The sequence below is a fragment of the Procambarus clarkii genome, chromosome 16 (genome assembly GCF_040958095.1).
Source record: "Procambarus clarkii isolate CNS0578487 chromosome 16, FALCON_Pclarkii_2.0, whole genome shotgun sequence".
NCBI classification, from domain to species: domain Eukaryota; kingdom Metazoa; phylum Arthropoda; class Malacostraca; order Decapoda; family Cambaridae; genus Procambarus; species Procambarus clarkii.
Window position 1 is genome coordinate 40,081,018 of NC_091165.1, and position 18,488 is coordinate 40,099,505.

At 54.0% G+C, this 18,488-nt stretch overlaps 1 protein-coding gene across 1 annotated transcript; it reads right to left on the reverse strand.

Annotated features, from left to right (window-relative positions):
- Positions 1–15,902: 15,902 nt before the first annotated feature.
- On the reverse strand, positions 15,903–18,131 carry LOC138365361 (involucrin-like). The gene has a single exon (XM_069325667.1). It carries the CDS (start codon positions 18,129–18,131, stop codon positions 15,903–15,905), a length of 2,229 nt encoding a protein of 742 aa, XP_069181768.1.
- Positions 18,132–18,488: the final 357 nt, after the last annotated feature.

Below are 18,488 nucleotides of genomic sequence, written 5' to 3' on the forward strand. Positions count from 1 at the left end.
ACACACACACACACACACACACACACACACACACACACACACGCTAGTCCCAGAACTAAGAGGCATGAGTTACGAGGAAAGGCTGCGGGAAATGCACCTTACGACACTGGGAGACAGAAGATTATGGGAAGACATGACCACAACCTACAAAATCCTCAGAGGAATCGACCGGGTAAACAAGGATAAACTATTCAACACTGGTGGGACGCTAACAAGGGGACACAGGCGGAAACTTAATACCCACATGCGCCACAGAGACGTTAGAAAGAATTTTTTTCAGTGTCAGTGTAGTTAATAAATGGAATGCACTAGGAAGTGATGTGGTGGAGGCTGACTCCATACACAGTTTCAAGTGTAGATATGATAGAGCCCAATAGGCTCAGGAATCTGTACACCAGTTGATTGACAGTTGAGAGGCGGGACCAAAGAGCCCAAGCTCAACCCCCGCAAGCACAAATAGGTGAGTACAAATAGGTGAGTACACACAGCCACACACAGCCACACACAGTCACACACAGCCACTCACAGCCACACACAGTCACACACAGCCACACACAGCCACACACAGCCACACACAGCCACACACAGCCACTCACAGCCACACACAGCCACTCACAGCCACGCACAGCCACACACAGCCACACACAGCCACACACAGCCACACACAGCCACTCACAGCCTCACACAGTCACACACAGCCACACACAGCCACTCACAGCCACACACAGCCACTCACAGCCACACACAGCCACACACAGCCACACACAGCCACACACAGCCACACACAGCCACACACAGCCACTCACAGCCTCACACAGTCACACACAGCCACACACAGCTACACACAGCCACACACAGCCACACACAGCCACACACAGCCACACACAGCCACACACAGCCACACACAGCCACACACAGCCTCGCACAGTCACACACAGCCTCACACAGTCACACACAGCCACACACAGCCACACACAGCCACACACAGCCACACACAGCCACACACAGCCACACACAGCCACACACAGCCTCACACAGTCACACACAGCCACACACAGCCACACACAGCCACACACAGCCTCACACAGTCACACACAGCCACACACAGCCACACACAGCCACACACAGCCACACACAGCCACACACAGCCACACACAGCCACACACAGCCACACACAGCCACACACAGCCACTCACAGCCTCACACAGTCACACACAGTCACACACAGCCACACACAGCCACACACAGCCACACACAGCCACACACAGCCACTCACAGCCTCACACAGTCACTCACAGCCACACACAGCCACTCACAGCCACACACAGCCACACACAGCCACACACAGCCACACACAGCCACACACAGCCACACACAGCCACTCACAGCCACACACAGCCACACACAGCCACACACAGCCACACACAGCCACACACAGCCACACACAGCCACTCACAGCCACACACAGTCACACACAGCCACACACAGCCACACACAGTCACACACAGCCACACATAGCCACTCACAGCCACACACAGTCACACACAGCCACACACAGCCACACACAGTCACACACAGCCACACACAGTCACTCACAGCCACACACAGTCACACACAGTCACACACAGCCACACACAGTCACACACAGCCACACACAGCCACACACAGCCACTCACAGTCACACACAGCCACACACAGCCACACACAGCCACACACAGCCTCTCACAGTCACACACAGCCACACACAGTCACACACAGCCACACACAGTCACACACAGTCACACACAGTCACACTCACCCACACACAGCAACACACAGCCACACACAGCCACACACAGCCACACACAGCCACTCACAGCCACACACAGCCACACACAGCCACACACAGCCACACACAGCCACTCACAGCCACACACAGCCACACACAGCCACACACAGCCACACACAGCCACTCACAGCCACACACAGCCACACACAGTCACTCACAGCCACACACAGCCACACACAGCCACACACAGCCACACACAGCCACTCACAGCCACACACAGCCACACACAGTCACTCACAGCCACATACAGCCACACACAGCCACACACAGCCACACACAGCCACACACAGCCACACACAGTCACACACAGTCACACACAGCCACACACAGCCACACACAGCCACACACAGTCACACACAGCCACTCACAGCCACACACAGCCACACACAGCCACACACAGCCACACACAGCCACACACAGCCACACACAGCCACTCATAGCCACACACAGCCACTCACAGCCACACACAGCCACACACAGCCACACACAGCCACTCATAGCCACACACAGCCACTCACAGCCACACACAGCATCACACAGCCACTCACAGCCACACACAGCCACACACAGCCACACACAGTCACACACAGCCACACACAGTCACACACAGACACAGCCACAGCCACTCACAGCCACACAGCCACAGTCACTCACAGTCACACAGCCACAGACTCACAGTCACACAGCCACAGACTCACAGCCACACAGCCACAGTCACTCACAGTCACACAGCCACAGACTCACAGTCACACAGCCACAGACTCACAGCCACAGAGCCACAGACACTCACAGTCACACAGCCACAGCCACTCACAGCCACACAACCACAGACTCACAGTCACACAGCCACAGACACTCACAGTCACACAGCCACAGTCACTCACAGACACACAGCCACAGACTCACAGTCACACAGCCACAGACTCACAGACACACAGCCACAGACTCACCGTCACACAGCCACAGCCATTCACAGTCACACAGCCACAGCCATTCACAGTCACACAGCCACAAACTCACAGTCACACAGCCACAGACTCACAGTCACACAGCCACAGCCATTCACAGTCACACAGCCACAGCCATTCACAGTCACACAGCCACAGCCACTCACAGCCACACAACCACAGACTCACAGTCACACAGCCACAGACACTCACAGTCACACAGCCACAGTCACTCACAGACACACAGCCACAGACTCACAGTCACACAGCCACAGACTCACAGACACACAGCCACAGACTCACCGTCACACAGCCACAGCCATTCACAGTCACACAGCCACAGCCATTCACAGTCACACAGCCACAGACTCACAGTCACACAGCCACAGACTCACAGTCACACAGCCACAGACTCACCGTCACACAGCCACAAACTCACCGTCACACAGCCACAAACTCACAGTCACACAGCCACAGACTCACAGTCACACAGCCACAGACTCACCGTCACACAGTAACAGACTCACCGTTACACAGCCACAGACTCACCGTTACACAGCCACAGACTCACCGTTACACAGACACAGACTCACAGTCACACAGCCACAAACTCACAGTCACAGCCACAGACTCACCGTCACACAGCCACAGACTCACCGTCACACAGCCACAGACTCACCGTCACACAGCCACAGACTCACCGTCACACAGTAACAGACTCACAGTCACACAGACACAGACTCACCGTCACACAGCCACAGACTCACCGTCACACAGCCACAGCCACTCACAGTCACACAGCCACAGACTCACAGTCACACAGCCACAGACTCACCGTCACACAGCCACAGACTCACCGTCACACAGCCACAGACTCACAGTCACACAGCCACTCACAGTCACACAGCCACAGATTCACAGTCACACAGCCAGACTCACAGTCACACAGCCACAGACTCACCGTCACACAGTCACAGACTCACAGTCACACAGCCACAGCCACTCACCGTCACACAGCCACAGCCACAGACTCACCGTCACACAGTCACAGCCACAGACTCACCGTCACACAGCCACAGACTCACCGTCACACAGCCACAGACTCACAGTCACACAGCCACAGACTCACAGTCACACAGCCACAGACTCACAGTCACACAGCCACAGACTCACCGTCACACAGCCACAGCCACAGACTCACCGTCACACAGTCACACAGCCACAGACTCACCGTCACACAGCCACAGCCACAGACTCACACAGTCACACAGCCACAGACTCACAGTCACACAGCCACAGACTCACAGTCACACAGCCACAGACTCACAGTCACACAGCCACAGACTCACCGTCACACAGCCACAGACTCACCGTCACACAGTAACACAGCCACAGACTCACAGTCACACAGCCACAGACTCACCGTCACACAGCCACAGACTCACCGTCACACAGTAACACAGCCACAGACTCACAGTCACACAGCCACAGACTCACCGTCACACAGCCACAGACTCACCGTCACACAGCCACAGACTCACAGTCACACAGCCACAGACTCACAGTCACACAGCCATAGACTCACAGTCACACAGCCACAGCCACTCACCGTCACACAGCCACAGCCACAGACTCACCGTCACACAGTCACACAGCCACAGACTCACCGTCACACAGCCACAGCCACAGACTCACACAGTCACACAGCCACAGACTCACAGTCACACAGCCACAGACTCACAGTCACACAGCCACAGACTCACAGTCACACAGCCACAGACTCACCGTCACAAAGCCACAGACTCACCGTCACACAGTAACACAGCCACAGACTCACAGTCACACAGCCACAGACTCACCGTCACACAGCCACAGACTCACCGTCACACAGCCACAGACTCACAGTCACACAGCCACAGACTCACCGTCACACAGCCACAGACTCACCGTCACACAGCCACAGCCACAGACTCACCGTCACACAGCCACAGACTCACAGTCACACAGCCACAGACTCACCGTCACACAGCCACAGACTCACCGTCACACAGCCACAGACTCACAGTCACACAGCCACAGACTCACCGTCACACAGCCACAGACTCACCGTCACACAGCCACAGCCACAGACTCACCGTCACACAGCCACAGACTCACAGTCACACAGCCACAGACTCACCGTCACACAGCCACAGCCACACACAGCCACAGACTCACAGTCACACAGCCACAGACTCACCGTCACACAGCCACAGACTCACAGTCACACAGCCACAGACTCACAGTCACACAGCCACAGACTCACCGTCACACAGCCACAGCCACAGACTCACCGTCACACAGTCACACAGCCACAGACTCACCGTCACACAGCCACAGCCACTCACAGTCACACAGCCACAGACTCACCGTCACACAGCCACAGACTCACCGTCACACAGCCACAGACTCACAGACACACAGCCACAGACTCACCGTCACACAGCCACAGACTCACAGCCACACAGCCACAGACACTCACAGTCACACAGCCACAGACTCACAGACACACAGCCACAGACTCACAGACACACAGCAACAGACACACAGCCACAGACACTCACAGTCACACAGCCACAGACTCACCGTCACACAGCCACAGCCACACACACACAGCTACAGCCACAGACTCACAGACACACAGCCACAGACTCACAGACACACAGCCACAGACACACAGCCACAGACACTCACAGTCACACAGCCACAGACTCACCGTCACACAGCCACAGCCACACACAGCCACAGACACACAGCTACAGCCACAGACTCACAGACACACAGCCACAGACTCACAGTCACACAGCCACAGACTCACAGTCACACAGCCACAGACTCACAGTCACACAGCCACAGACTCACAGACACACAGCCACAGACTCACAGTCACACAGCCACAGACTCACAGTCACACAGCCACAGACTCACCGTCACACAGCCACAGCCACACACAGCCACAGACACACAGCTACAGCCACAGACTCACAGACACACAGCCACAGACTCACAGTCACACAGCCACAGACTCACAGTCACACAGCCACAGACTCACAGTCACACAGCCACAGACTCACAGACACACAGCCACAGACTCACAGTCACACAGCCACAGACTCACAAGCACACAGCCACAGACTCACAGTCACACAGCCACAGACTCACAGACACACAGCCACAGACTCACAGTCACACAGCCACAGACTCACAGTCACACAGCCACAGACTCACAGTCACACAGCCACAGACTCACAGCCACACAGCCACAGACTCACAGTCACACAGCCACAGACTCACAGTCACACAGCCACAGACTCACAGTCACACAGCCACAGACTCACAGTCACACAGCCACAGACTCACAAGCACACAGCCACAGACTCACAGTCACACAGCCACAGACTCACCGTCACACAGCCACAGACTCACAGTCACACAGCCACAGACTCACAGACACACAGCCACAGACTCACAGTCACACAGCCACAGACTCACAGTCACACAGCCACAGTCTCACAGTCACACAGCCACAGTCTCACAGTCACACAGCCACAGACTCACCGTCACATACTCACAGACTCACCGTCACACAGCCACAGACTCACCGTCACATACTCACAGACTCACCGTCACACAGCCACAGTCTCACAGTCACAGCCACAGACTCACAGTCACAGTCACACAGCCACTCACCGTCACACAGCCACAGACTCACAGTCACAGCCACAGACTCACAGTCACAGTCACACAGCCACAGACTCACCGTCACACAGCCACAGACTCACCGTCACACAGCCACTCACATTCACACAGCCACAGACTCACCGTTACACAGCCACAGACTCACCGTTACACAGCCACAGACTCACCGTTACACAGCCACAGACTCACCGTTACACAGCCACAGACTCACCGTCAGACAGCCACAGACTCACAGTCACACAGCCACAGACTCACCGTTACACAGCCACAGACTCACAGTCACACAGCCACAGACTCACCGTCACACAGCCACAGACTCACCGTCACACAGCCACAGTCACACAGCCACAGACTCACAGTCACACAGCCACAGACTCACCGTCACACAGCCACAAACTCACAGTCACACAGCCACAGACTCCCACAGCCTTTTTCTCCGTCTGATATAATCTCTGGGGATGTAGCTTGGATGTCTGTGTCGTGTCTGTTACTGAATTTGTGCTTTTTCCCCTTCTCAGGAATTTTCTGCGACTGGGTTCTTATATGTCTCCTCTCAAGCGGCTGTGGACTGGTGTGTGTGTGTGTGTGTACTCACCTATATACTCACCTATATGTGCTTGCAGGATCGAGCATTGACTCTTGGATCCCGCCTTTCTAGCTATCGGTTGTTTACAGCAATGACTCCTGTCCCATTTCCCTATCATACCTAGTTTTAAAAGTATGAATAGTATTTGCTTCCACAACCTGTTCCCCAAGTGCATTCCATTTTTCTACTACTCTCACGCTAAAAGAAAACTTCCTAACATCTCTGTGACTCATCTGAGTTTCCAGTTTCCACCCATGTCCCCTCGTTCTGTTATTATTACGTGTGAACATTTCATCTATTTCCACTTTGTCAATTCCCCTGAGTATTTTATATGTCCCTATCATATCTCCTCTCTCCCTTCTTTTCTCTAGTGTCGTAAGGTTCAGTTCCTTCAGCCGCTCTTCATATCCCATCCCTCGTAGCTCTGGGACAAGCCTCGTCGCAAACCTCTGAACCTTCTCCAGTTTCTTTATGTGTTTCTTCAGGTGGGGGCTCCATGATGGCGCGGCATACTCTAAGACGGGTCTCACGTAGGCAGTGTAAAGCGCCCTAAAAGCTTCCTCATTTAGGTTTCTGAATGAAGTTCTAATTTTCGCCAGTGTAGAGTACGGTGCTGTCGTTATCCTATTTATATGTGCCTCAGGAGTTAGATTAGGTGTCACATCCACTCCCAGGTCTCTTTCTCGAATCGTTACAGGTAGGCTGTTCCCCTTCATTGTGTACTGTCCCTTTGGTCTCCTGTCACCTGATCCCATTTCCATAACTTTACATTTACTGGTGTTAAACTCCAGTAGCCATTTCCCTGACCATCTCTGCAGCCTGTTTAAGTCCTCTTGGAGGATCCTACAATCCTCGTCTGTCACAACTCTTCTCATTAATTTTGCGTCATCTGCAAACATTGACATGTATGATTCCACTCCTGTAAACATATCATTTACGTAAATTAGAAAGAGGATTGGTCCCAGCACCGATCCTTGAGGTACTCCACTTGTTACTGTTCGCCAGCCCGACTTCTCGCCCCTTACCATTACCCTCTGGCTCCTTCCTGTTAGGTAGTTCTTCACCCATACTAGGGCCTTTCCGCTTACTCCTGCCTGCCTCTCAAGTTTGTATAGCAGTCTCATGTGCGGTACCGTATCAAAGGCCTTTGTGTGTGTGTGTGTGTGTGTGTGTGTGTGTGTGTGTGTGTGTGTGTGTGTGTGTGTGTGTGTGTGTGTGTGTGTGTGTGTGTGTGTGTGTGTGTGTGTTGTGAGCTACAAGTTGCAACCAGGTGCTCTTGCAACCACACACACGCCGCCTCCAAGCCTCGCTGCTTACGGACGCCCTCGTGATATTGCTTGCAATAAATATAGCTCCCTTTATGCGCTGTATCAAATAACTCCCAATATAGAGCAGGAGGAGAATGGACAAAAAACACACACACAGAGGTCCAATTCCCTCTGTTCCTCCACACACACAAGCGACAATATTTGTAATTCACTCTGCCGTGCACTGTTATCGTGAGATATCTTCCTCGTTATCTGCCTCTATTATCTCAAACAATTTATTATCGGCGTCTCCTTCAGGCGGCGATTCATCGTTTATGATAGTTATCCCACCCCACTGCCTCGCGTTTTCTTTGTTAACCGCATACAGCTTCTCGTTTTCTATTTCTAGCAGCTGAGGCCCGCAAAATGCCCCTCGTCTGTTTTCCATTGTTGAGTCGCCCGGAGCTCATTTTGGCCATTTTATGGAGAGTTTGGAGAGTTTTGGCAGATCCTTTAGCTTTTCTCCCTCTCTTATTCCCTTACGTTCGTCCTCTTAATATCGTACTTCTTCGTTCCCTGATTGATTTTATCTTTCTCTAAACTTCTCTCATTCGCTAATTTTTTTACCCGCGTCAATCACTTGGTTTCTGCCACTTAATTATCAGATCAAATTAATGGGGAGAGAACTATCAGGGACAAGCGCCGAGCTATATAGCACTGGGAAGAGGTCAGGATAAGGATTTGGGATGGGACGGGGGGAAAGGAATGGTGCCCAACCACTTGGACGGTCGGGGATTGAACCCCGACGAAGCGAGACCGTAGTTCTACCGTCTAGTACAAGTATTTACATAAAAATTACAGTACATAATTACAAAAGAGTCACTATAACGGAGTAGAGTAACGGATTGTTCTTATCAGAATGGCAAACATTATCCACATTAAATTATTTAAATCATTACTAGCTGCGCACTTGCAATCTATCTCAAACTTGTATTTTAGTCCTGTAAGGAGACAACAATTAAGCTAACATTTCGTAGTCTAAATATTTTTCAATTAATGTTTTTTCTCCGTTTATCGATATTTGGGTCGTTGATGAAAGTTTACGAAATCAGATCTTGAGCGAGTCTGACCAGAGAGAGAAGATTAAGCCACCCAAGAGGTGGCTTGGGCATGAATAGCCCATAAGTGGTGGCCCTTTTGAGCCATTTCCAGTATCAATAGATGATATTGGAGATCTGTGGAGGTGCGACTGCACCCTGCGTGACGGGAGATGTCTCCCGTCCTGGTCTGACCAATCCACTTTTGACAGATATATCCCCACTCCTGTTGACCAATGGCTTCACCACTCTCACCCACCTCGCCTCCCCAATCAATTTCCCCCAAATTTGCTTACAGCCGACACCAGTAGTCTACCCCCAAGTCTCGTCCACTCCTACATATTCCGCTTCCTCTCTTTCCATGACCTTATCTTGAGGTTATCTTGAGATAATTTCGGGGCTTTAGTGTCCCCGCGGCCCGGTCCTCGACCAGGCCTCCACCCCCAGGAAGCAACCTGTGACAGCTAACTAACTCCCAGGTACCTATTTACTGCTAGGTAACAGGGGCATTCAGGGTGAAGAAACTTTGCCCATTTGTTTCTGCCAAGTGCGGGAATCGAACCCGCGCCACAGAATTACGAGTCCTGCGCGCTATCCACACGGCTACGAGGTCCCCCGTACCTTATTCATAATCTCTTGCCCCATTCTTCCCCAACCACTTGAGCTGGACGGTAGAGCGATGGTCTCGTTTCATGCAGGTCGGCGTTCAATCCCCGACCGTCCAAGTGGTTGGAAACCATTCCTTCCCCTTCCCCCCCGTCCCATCCCAGATCCTTATCCTGACCCCTTCCAAGTGCTATATAGCTATAATGGCTTGGCGCTTTCCCTTGATAATTCCTTCCTTCCTTGCCCCATTCTTCAACTTTCCATCCACTCCCCTACTTCCACAACTGCCTACCTCTCTCTCTCTCTCTCTCTCTCTCTCTCTTTCTCTCTCTCTCTCTCTCTCTCTCTCTCTCTCTCTCTCTCTCTCTCTCTCTCTCTCTCTCTCTCTCTCTCTCTCTCTCTCTCTCTCTCTCTCTCTCTCTCTCTCTCTCTCTCGCTACAGAACAACAATGTTATTTTGACTATTGTTACTTAAGCAGCTTTGGAAGAACATTATGTTGTGGTATTGTGGGCAGTTACACAAATTAAAAAATCTATGGAAAACTAACCCCACATTTCAGATTTCATAGAAATGGCTGATATTCGGAGTGGGAGCTGAACCTTCTTGAAGAGATGCACTGAGGTAACCCCCCCCCCCTGCCCCCCCACACCATCTCATGACACTCTCCATAAATTCACAAATCACAAAGTAAAGTCCCTCTAGGCAAGGCCACAATTGTTGTTGTTGTTGTTTAAGATTCGCTACTCGGAACAAAAAGTTCCAAGCAGCACGGGCTATGGCGAGCCCGTAGTCTTGCCGCCATCTTAGACAAACAGCCACGCTGCCCTACTGATACAGCTGGCTGAGGAGCAGCTGTATTACGCACATAACCGAAACGCTTTGCGTAATAGTGGCTTTAGGCATTGTATGTACTAGCTCTTATCTGTAAAGCCAACAAACTTTGTAAAATCTCTTTATGTATGTACCTTTGCCTAAATAAAAATTATTAAAAATTATAAAAATTATTATTATTATTATTATTATTATTATTATAATACACACTACATACAGACATAAGTAGTGTAAAGTGGGACGGAATGGAACCTTTTTCAATTTTGAGGATTGAGAATGGGAGATAAATTCCCGTAGATTTAATCATATAGATTAATGGCGTTTACGAACCAAAACTACACCATTCCTACGGCATTAAATTACCTTAGAGTTAATCAATGTTCCCTATTCCTTCCCCCCCCCCTCTCCCCCTCATAGTAAGGTTTTTACATATGCCAATTGTTTACCAAAGTCCTCGTCAAACAAGCGCAGCCCCGCTACTTGCCCCGCTCCTGTGCCAGGTAAGTTACGGGCTCACCATAGCCCGTGCTACTTGGAACTTGTTCCGAGTAGCTTAATCTATAACAACAACAAACCCGTCACTGGGTGCCCCACCTCAACGAGGTCTTCCGTAGTCAAGTGCCCAATTAAACAGTCACTCCCCTCTAAGCGCCCAGCTTGTAGGGGGAGGAATGCCACAAGCTCGTTAACTGCCATTAATCTTCGAGTCGTCTCCACCGTCCCCTCGGCCATCATGACGTGTGCGTGTGTACTCACCTAGCTGTGCTTGCGGGGGGTGAGCACTGGTTCTTTGGTCCCGCCTCTCAACCGTCAATCAACTGGTGATTTGTACTCTTGTGCTTAGTGGGGTTGAGCTGTGGCTCTTTGGTCCCGCCTCTCAACCGTCAATCAACAGGTGATTTGTACTCACTTATGTGTGTCTTAAAAATTGTGTCTCCCCCGGTGTGTTCTAAGCCATGTCTCAAGGGTTTAGTACAGGAACTATACCAACACCCCTGGGGCTCTGTACTACACACCCCTGGGGCTCTGTACTACACACCCCTGGGGCTCTGTACTACACACCCCTGGGGCTCTGTACTACACACCCCTGGGGCTCTGTACTACACACCCCTGGGGCTCTGTACTACACACCCCTGGGGCTCTGTACTACACACTCCTGGGGCTCTGTACTACACACCCCTGGGGCTCTGTACTACACACCCCTGGGGCTCTGTACTACACACCCCTGGGGCTCTGTACTACACACCCCTGGGGCTCTGTACTACACACCTCTGGGGCTCTGTACTACACACCTCTGGGGCTCTGTACTACACACCCCTGGGGCTCTGTACTACACACCCCTGGGGCTCTGTACTACACACCCCTGGGGCTCTGTACTACACACCCCTGGGGCTCTGTACTACACACCCCTGGGGCTCTGTACTACACACCCCTGGGGCTCTGTACTACACACCCCTGGGGCTCTGTACTACACACCCCTGGGGCTCTGTACTACACACCCCTGGGGCTCTGTACTACACACCCCTGGGGCTCTGTACTACACACCCCTGGGGCTCTGTACTACACACCCCTGGGGCTCTGTACTACACACCCCTGGGGCTCTGTACTACACACCTCTGGGGCTCTGTACTACACACCCCTATGGCTCTGTACTACACACCTCTGGGGCTCTGTACTACACACCCCTGGGGCTCTGTACTACATACCCCTGGGGCTCTGTACTACACACCCCTGGGGCTCTGTACTACACACCCCTGGGGCTCTGTACTACACACCCCTGGGGCTCTGTACTACACACCTCTGGGGCTCTGTACTACACACCCCTGGGGCTCTGTACTACACACCCCTGGGGCTCTGTACTACACACCCCTGGGGCTCTGTACTACACACCTCTGGGGCTCTGTACTACACACCTCTGGGGCTCTGTACTACACACCTCTGGGGCTCTGTACTACACACTCCTGGGGCTCTGTACTACACACCCCTGGGGCTCTGTACTACACACCTCTGGGGCTCTGTACTATACACCCCTGGGGCTCTGTACTACACTCCCCTGGGGCTCTGTACTACACACCCCTGGGGCTCTGTACTACACACCCCTGGGGCTCTGTACTACACACCCCTGGGGCTCTGTACTACACACCCCTGGGGCTCTGTACTACACACCCCTGGGGCTCTGTACTACACACCCCTGGGGCTCTGTACTACACACCCCTGGGGCTCTGTACTACACACCCCTGGGGCTCTGTACTACACATCCCTGGGGCTCTGTACTACACACCCCTGGGGCTCTGTACTACACACCCCTGGGGCTCTGTACTACACACCCCTGGGGCTCTATACTGCACACCCCTGGGGCTCTGTACTACACACCCCTGGGGCACTGTACTACACACCCCTGGGACACTGTACTACACACCCCTGGGGCACTGTACTACACACCCCTGGGGCACTGTACTACACACCCCTGGGGCACTGTACTACACACCCCTGGGACACTGTACTACACACCCCTGGGGCACTGTACTACACACCCCTGGGACACTGTACTACACACCCCTGGGGCACTGTACTACACACCCCTGGGGCACTGTACTACACACCCCTGGGGCACTGTACTACACACCCCTGGGGCTCTGTACTACACACCCCTGGGGCTCTGTACCACACACCCCTGGGACACTGTACCACACACCCCTGGGGCACTGTACTACCCACCCCTGGGACACTGTACTACACACCCCTGGGGCTTTGTACTACACACTCCTGGGACACTGTACTACACACCCCTGGGGCTCTGTACTATACACCCTTGGGGCACTGTACTCCACACACCTGGGGCACTGTACTACACACCCCAGGGACACTGTACTACACACCTCTGGGGCTCTGTACTACACACCCCTGGGGCTCTGTACTACACACCCCTGGGGCACTGTACTACACACCCCTGGGGCTCTGTACTACACACCCCTGGGGCTCTGTACTACACACCCCTGGGGCACTGTACTACACACCCCTGGGGCTCTGTACTACACACCCCTGGGGCACTGTACTACACACCCCTGGGGCACTGTACTACACACCCCTGGGGCACTGTACTACACACCCCTGGGGCTCTGTACTACACACCCCTGGGGCACTGTACTACACACCCCTGGGGTACTGTACTACACACCCCTGGGACACTGTACTACACACCCCTGGGGCACTGTACTACACACCCCTGGGGCACTGTACTACACACCCCTGGGGGTGTAGTACACACCCCTGGGGCTCTGTACTACACACCCCTGGGGCACTGTACTACACACCCCTGGGACACTGTATCACACACCCCTGGGGCACTGTACTACACACCCCTGGGGCACTGTACTACTCACCCCTGGGGTGTAGTACACACCCCTGGGGTTCTGTACTACACACCCCTGGGGCACTGTACTACACACCCCTGGGACACTGTACTACACACCCCTGGGACACTGTACTACACACCCCTGGGACACTGTATCACACACCCCTGGGACACTGTATCACACACCCCTGGGGCACTGTACTACACACCCCTGGGGCACTGTACTACACACCCCTGGGGCACTGTACTACACACCCCTGGGGCACTGTACTACACACCCCTGGGGCTCTGTACTACACACCCCTGGGGCACTGTACTACACACCCCTGGGGTACTGTACTACACACCCCTGGGACACTGTACTACACACCCCTGGGGCACTGTACTACACACCCCTGGGGCACTGTACTACACACCCCTGGGGGTGTAGTACACACCCCTGGGGCTCTGTACTACACACCCCTGGGGCACTGTATCACACACCCCTGGGACACTGTATCACACACCCCTGGGGCACTGTACTACACACCCCTGGGGCACTGTACTACACACCCCTGGGGCACTGTACTACACACCCCTGGGGCACTGTACTACACACCCCTGGGGCACTGTACTACACACCCCTGGGGCACTGTACTACACACCCCTGGGGCACTGTACTACACACCCCTGGGGCACTGTACTACACACCCCTGGGACACTGTATCACACACCCCTGGGGCACTGTACTACACCCCCCTGGGGCACTGTACTACACACCCCTGGGGCACTGTACCACACGGTCAGAGGAAGACAGGGCCAGAAACGAATACATTAATATAAGACGATGGTCTGAAAGAAACTGATAAAATTATAATACTTTTAAATTAAAGAAATAATCAAACTCTTCAATTAGTATATAAGAAGAAAAATTTCAATGACCGATCAAGTGACTGTATTACAAAAAAGGGAGGTGAATATAAAATATATGATAAGGAAATGTGCGAAAAACTCAATACCAGCTTCCAAGGCGTCTGAACAGTTGAACAGTTCTTAATAGCTGTCCTGAACAGCAATTAAGATTGAATGCTTGTTTTAAGATGATTTCAGAGCAGATGCAAGAAGCTGCCATTCACATGTTCAAGAGCAGGTAGAACAGAGTACCAGTAACCAGGGAAGCATAAACAGAACCTTGAGGCTTCAGTACACACAGAAATCACAATACCTTGATGTATCAAATGAACAAATCCACAAGGTGGTCTCGGAGAGGGTGCAGGATCCGTGTGAGAGTGGTAGCTCTCCCGGTTGTAATTCTTATATCCATGTCGTGGCGGACTCGATTAAGGCGCGTCTGGGATCATCCTGGACGTAGGTTCGAACCCTCATCACGTTCCTTGTGGATTTATTCATTTAAATCTTGAGTTTAGAGGAGCTTAAACCAAAGGAGTGCTACAAGTGGAGTGCTACAGCTTGTAGCACTTGTAACACAGCTTAGAAGAGCTTGAAGCAAAAGTTTGAACCACAGAAGATGGACGGAGCCACTTCCAGAGCAGCTCAAGAACAGGTAGGAGAGAGTGCCAGTGACCTGTGAAGAACACATGTCCCCAGGGTCAATAACTACGAGGCAGGGGGAGACCTAAAGCTGAAATTCTCTACCAGTAGACGTAACTAGGTAAGCACACACCCATTAAGCTACAGTGTTGTCTACAGGCGGGGCCCAGAAGCTCACGCTCGACCCGACAAGCACACATACGTGAGAACACTGGCAGATGTAAACAAATAATATTGGGCTGTAATGGTCGGTGTCAAGTGTTGGCGTCCTCACTGAACTGGAGATGAGGAAGATCTTAACACAGTGAGGAAGGCTGTGTAGGAGTACAGGGCCTCCTGCAGCCTCCTGGAGCCTCCTGCAGCCTCCTGGAGCCTCCTGCAGCCTCCTGGAGCCTCCTGCAGCCTCCTGGAGCCTCCTGCAGCTTCCTGGAGCCTCCTGGAGCCTCCTGCAGCCTCCTGCAGCCTCCTGCAGCCTCTTGGAGCCTCCTGCAGCCTCTTGGAGCCTCCTGCAGCCTCTTGGAGCCTCCTGCAGCCTCCTGCAGCCTCCTGGAGCCTCCAGCAGCCTCTTGGAGCCTCCTGCAGCCTCTTGGAGCCTCCAGCAGCCTCCTGCAGCCTCCTGCAGCCTCCTGGAGCCTCCTGCAGCCTCTTGGAGCCTCCTGCAGCCTCCTGCAGCCTCTTGGAGCCTCCTGCAGCCTCTTGGAGCCTCCTGCAGCCTCCTGCAGCCTCCTGCAGCCTCTTGGAGCCTCCTGCAGCCTCCTACAGCCTCCTGCAGCCTCCTGCAGCCTCCTGGAGCCTCCTGCAGCCTCCTGCAGCCTTTTGGAGCCTCCTGCAGCCTCTTGGAGCCTCCTGCAGCTTCCTGGAGCCTCCTGGAGCCTCCTGCAGCCTCCTGCAGCCTCCTGCAGCCTCTTGGAGCCTCCTGCAGCCTCTTGGAGCCTCCTGCAGCCTCTTGGAGCCTCCTGCAGCCTCCTGCAGCCTCCTGGAGCCTCCAGCAGCCTCTTGGAGCCTCCTGCAGCCTCTTGGAGCCTCCAGCAGCCTCCTGCAGCCTCCTGCAGCCTCCTGGAGCCTCCTGCAGCCTCTTGGAGCCTCCTGCAGCCTCCTGCAGCCTCTTGGAGCCTCCTGCAGCCTCTTGGAGCCTCCTGCAGCCTCCTGCAGCCTCTTGGAGCCTCCTGCAGCCTCCTACAGCCTCCTGCAGCCTCCTGCAGCCTCCTGGAGCCTCCTGCAGCCTCTTGGAGCCTCCTGCAGCCTCTTGGAGCCTCCTGCAGCCTCCTGGAGCCTCCTGCAGCCTCCTGGAGCCTCCTGCAGCCTCTTGGAGCCTCCTACAGCCTCTTGGAGCCTCCTGCAGCCTCCTGCAGCCTCCTGCAGCCTCTTGGAGCCTCCTGCAGCCTCCTGCAGCCTCCTGGAGCCTCCTGCAGCCTCCTGGAGCCTCCTGCAGCCTCCTGGAGCCTCTTGCAGCCTCCTGGAGCCTCCTGCAGCCTCTTGGAGCCTCCTGCAGCCTCCTGGAACCTCCTGCAGCCTCCTGGAGCCTCCTGCAGCCTCCTGCAGCCTTCTGCAGCCTCCTGCAGCCTCTTGGAGCCTCCTGCAGCCTCCTGGAGCCTCCTGCAGCATCTTGGAGCCTCCTGTAGCCTCTTGGAGCCTCCTGCAGCCTCTTGGAGCCTCCTGCAGCCTCCTGCAGCCTCCTGGAGCCTCCTGAAGCCTCTTGGAGCCTCCTGCAGCCTCCTGCAGCCTCCTGCAGCCTCTTGGAGCCTCCTGCAGCCTCCTGCAGCCTCCTGCAGCCTCCTGGAGCCTCTTGGAGCCTCCTGCAGCCTCCTGCAGCCTCCTGCAGCCTTCTGCAGCCTCTTGGAGCCTCCTGCAGCCTCTTGGAGCCTCCTGCAGCCTCCTGCAGCCTCCTGGAGCCTCCTGTAGCCTCTTGGAGCCTCCTGCATTCTCCTGCAGCCTCCTGCAGCCTCCTGCAGCCTCCTGCAGCCTCCTGGAGCCTCCTGCAGCCTCTTGGAGCCTCCTGCAGCCTCTTGGAGCCTCCTGCAGCCTCCTGCAGCCTCCTGGAGCCTCCTGAAGCCTCTTGGAGCCTCCTGCAGCCTCCTGCAGCCTCCTGCAGCCTCTTGGAGCCTCCTGCAGCCTCCTGCAGCCTCCTGCAGCCTCCTGGAGCCTCTTGGAGCCTCCTGCAGCCTCCTGCAGCCTCCTGCAGCCTTCTGCAGCCTCTTGGAGCCTCCTGCAGCCTCTTGGAGCCTCCTGGAGCCTCCTGGAGCCTCTTGGAGCCTCCTGCATTCTCCTGCAGCCTCCTGCAGCCTCCTGCAGCCTCCTGGAGCCTCCTGCAGCCTCCTGGAGCCTCCTGCAGCCTCCTGGCGGCTCCAGTTTTAATGATTCTCATCATCTATCAGCTGATATTCAGAAGATTCTAAGTTATTAACTTTGTCATTTATGTATTAAAATTGTTAGGTTCCAGCACTGATCCTTGTAGCACTCCACTAACGTCATTCCCCATTGCGTTTTCCCCCTCCTATAAGTCACTATTTCCCATTTGTTATGAAGTTGCTCACCCAATTTAGCGCTTTACCACTTAACCAACCTATTTGTCTATCTTACACTGAAGCCTCTTTTGTGGGGCAATATCAAATGCTTCCTTACAGTCAAGTAATATGCAGTCTACTCTCTCTACTTTCTCGTGTGATGAAAGTCATTCTATCGTCGACCTTTAACAGGTTTGTCATGCATGTCTGAGCCCGTG

Bases quoted from the DNA above. Each gene is read 5' to 3' on its own strand.
- LOC138365361 (XM_069325667.1), bottom strand. From the start codon at position 18,131: ATGAGAATCATTAAAACTGGAGCCGCCAGGAGGCTGCAGGAGGCTCCA.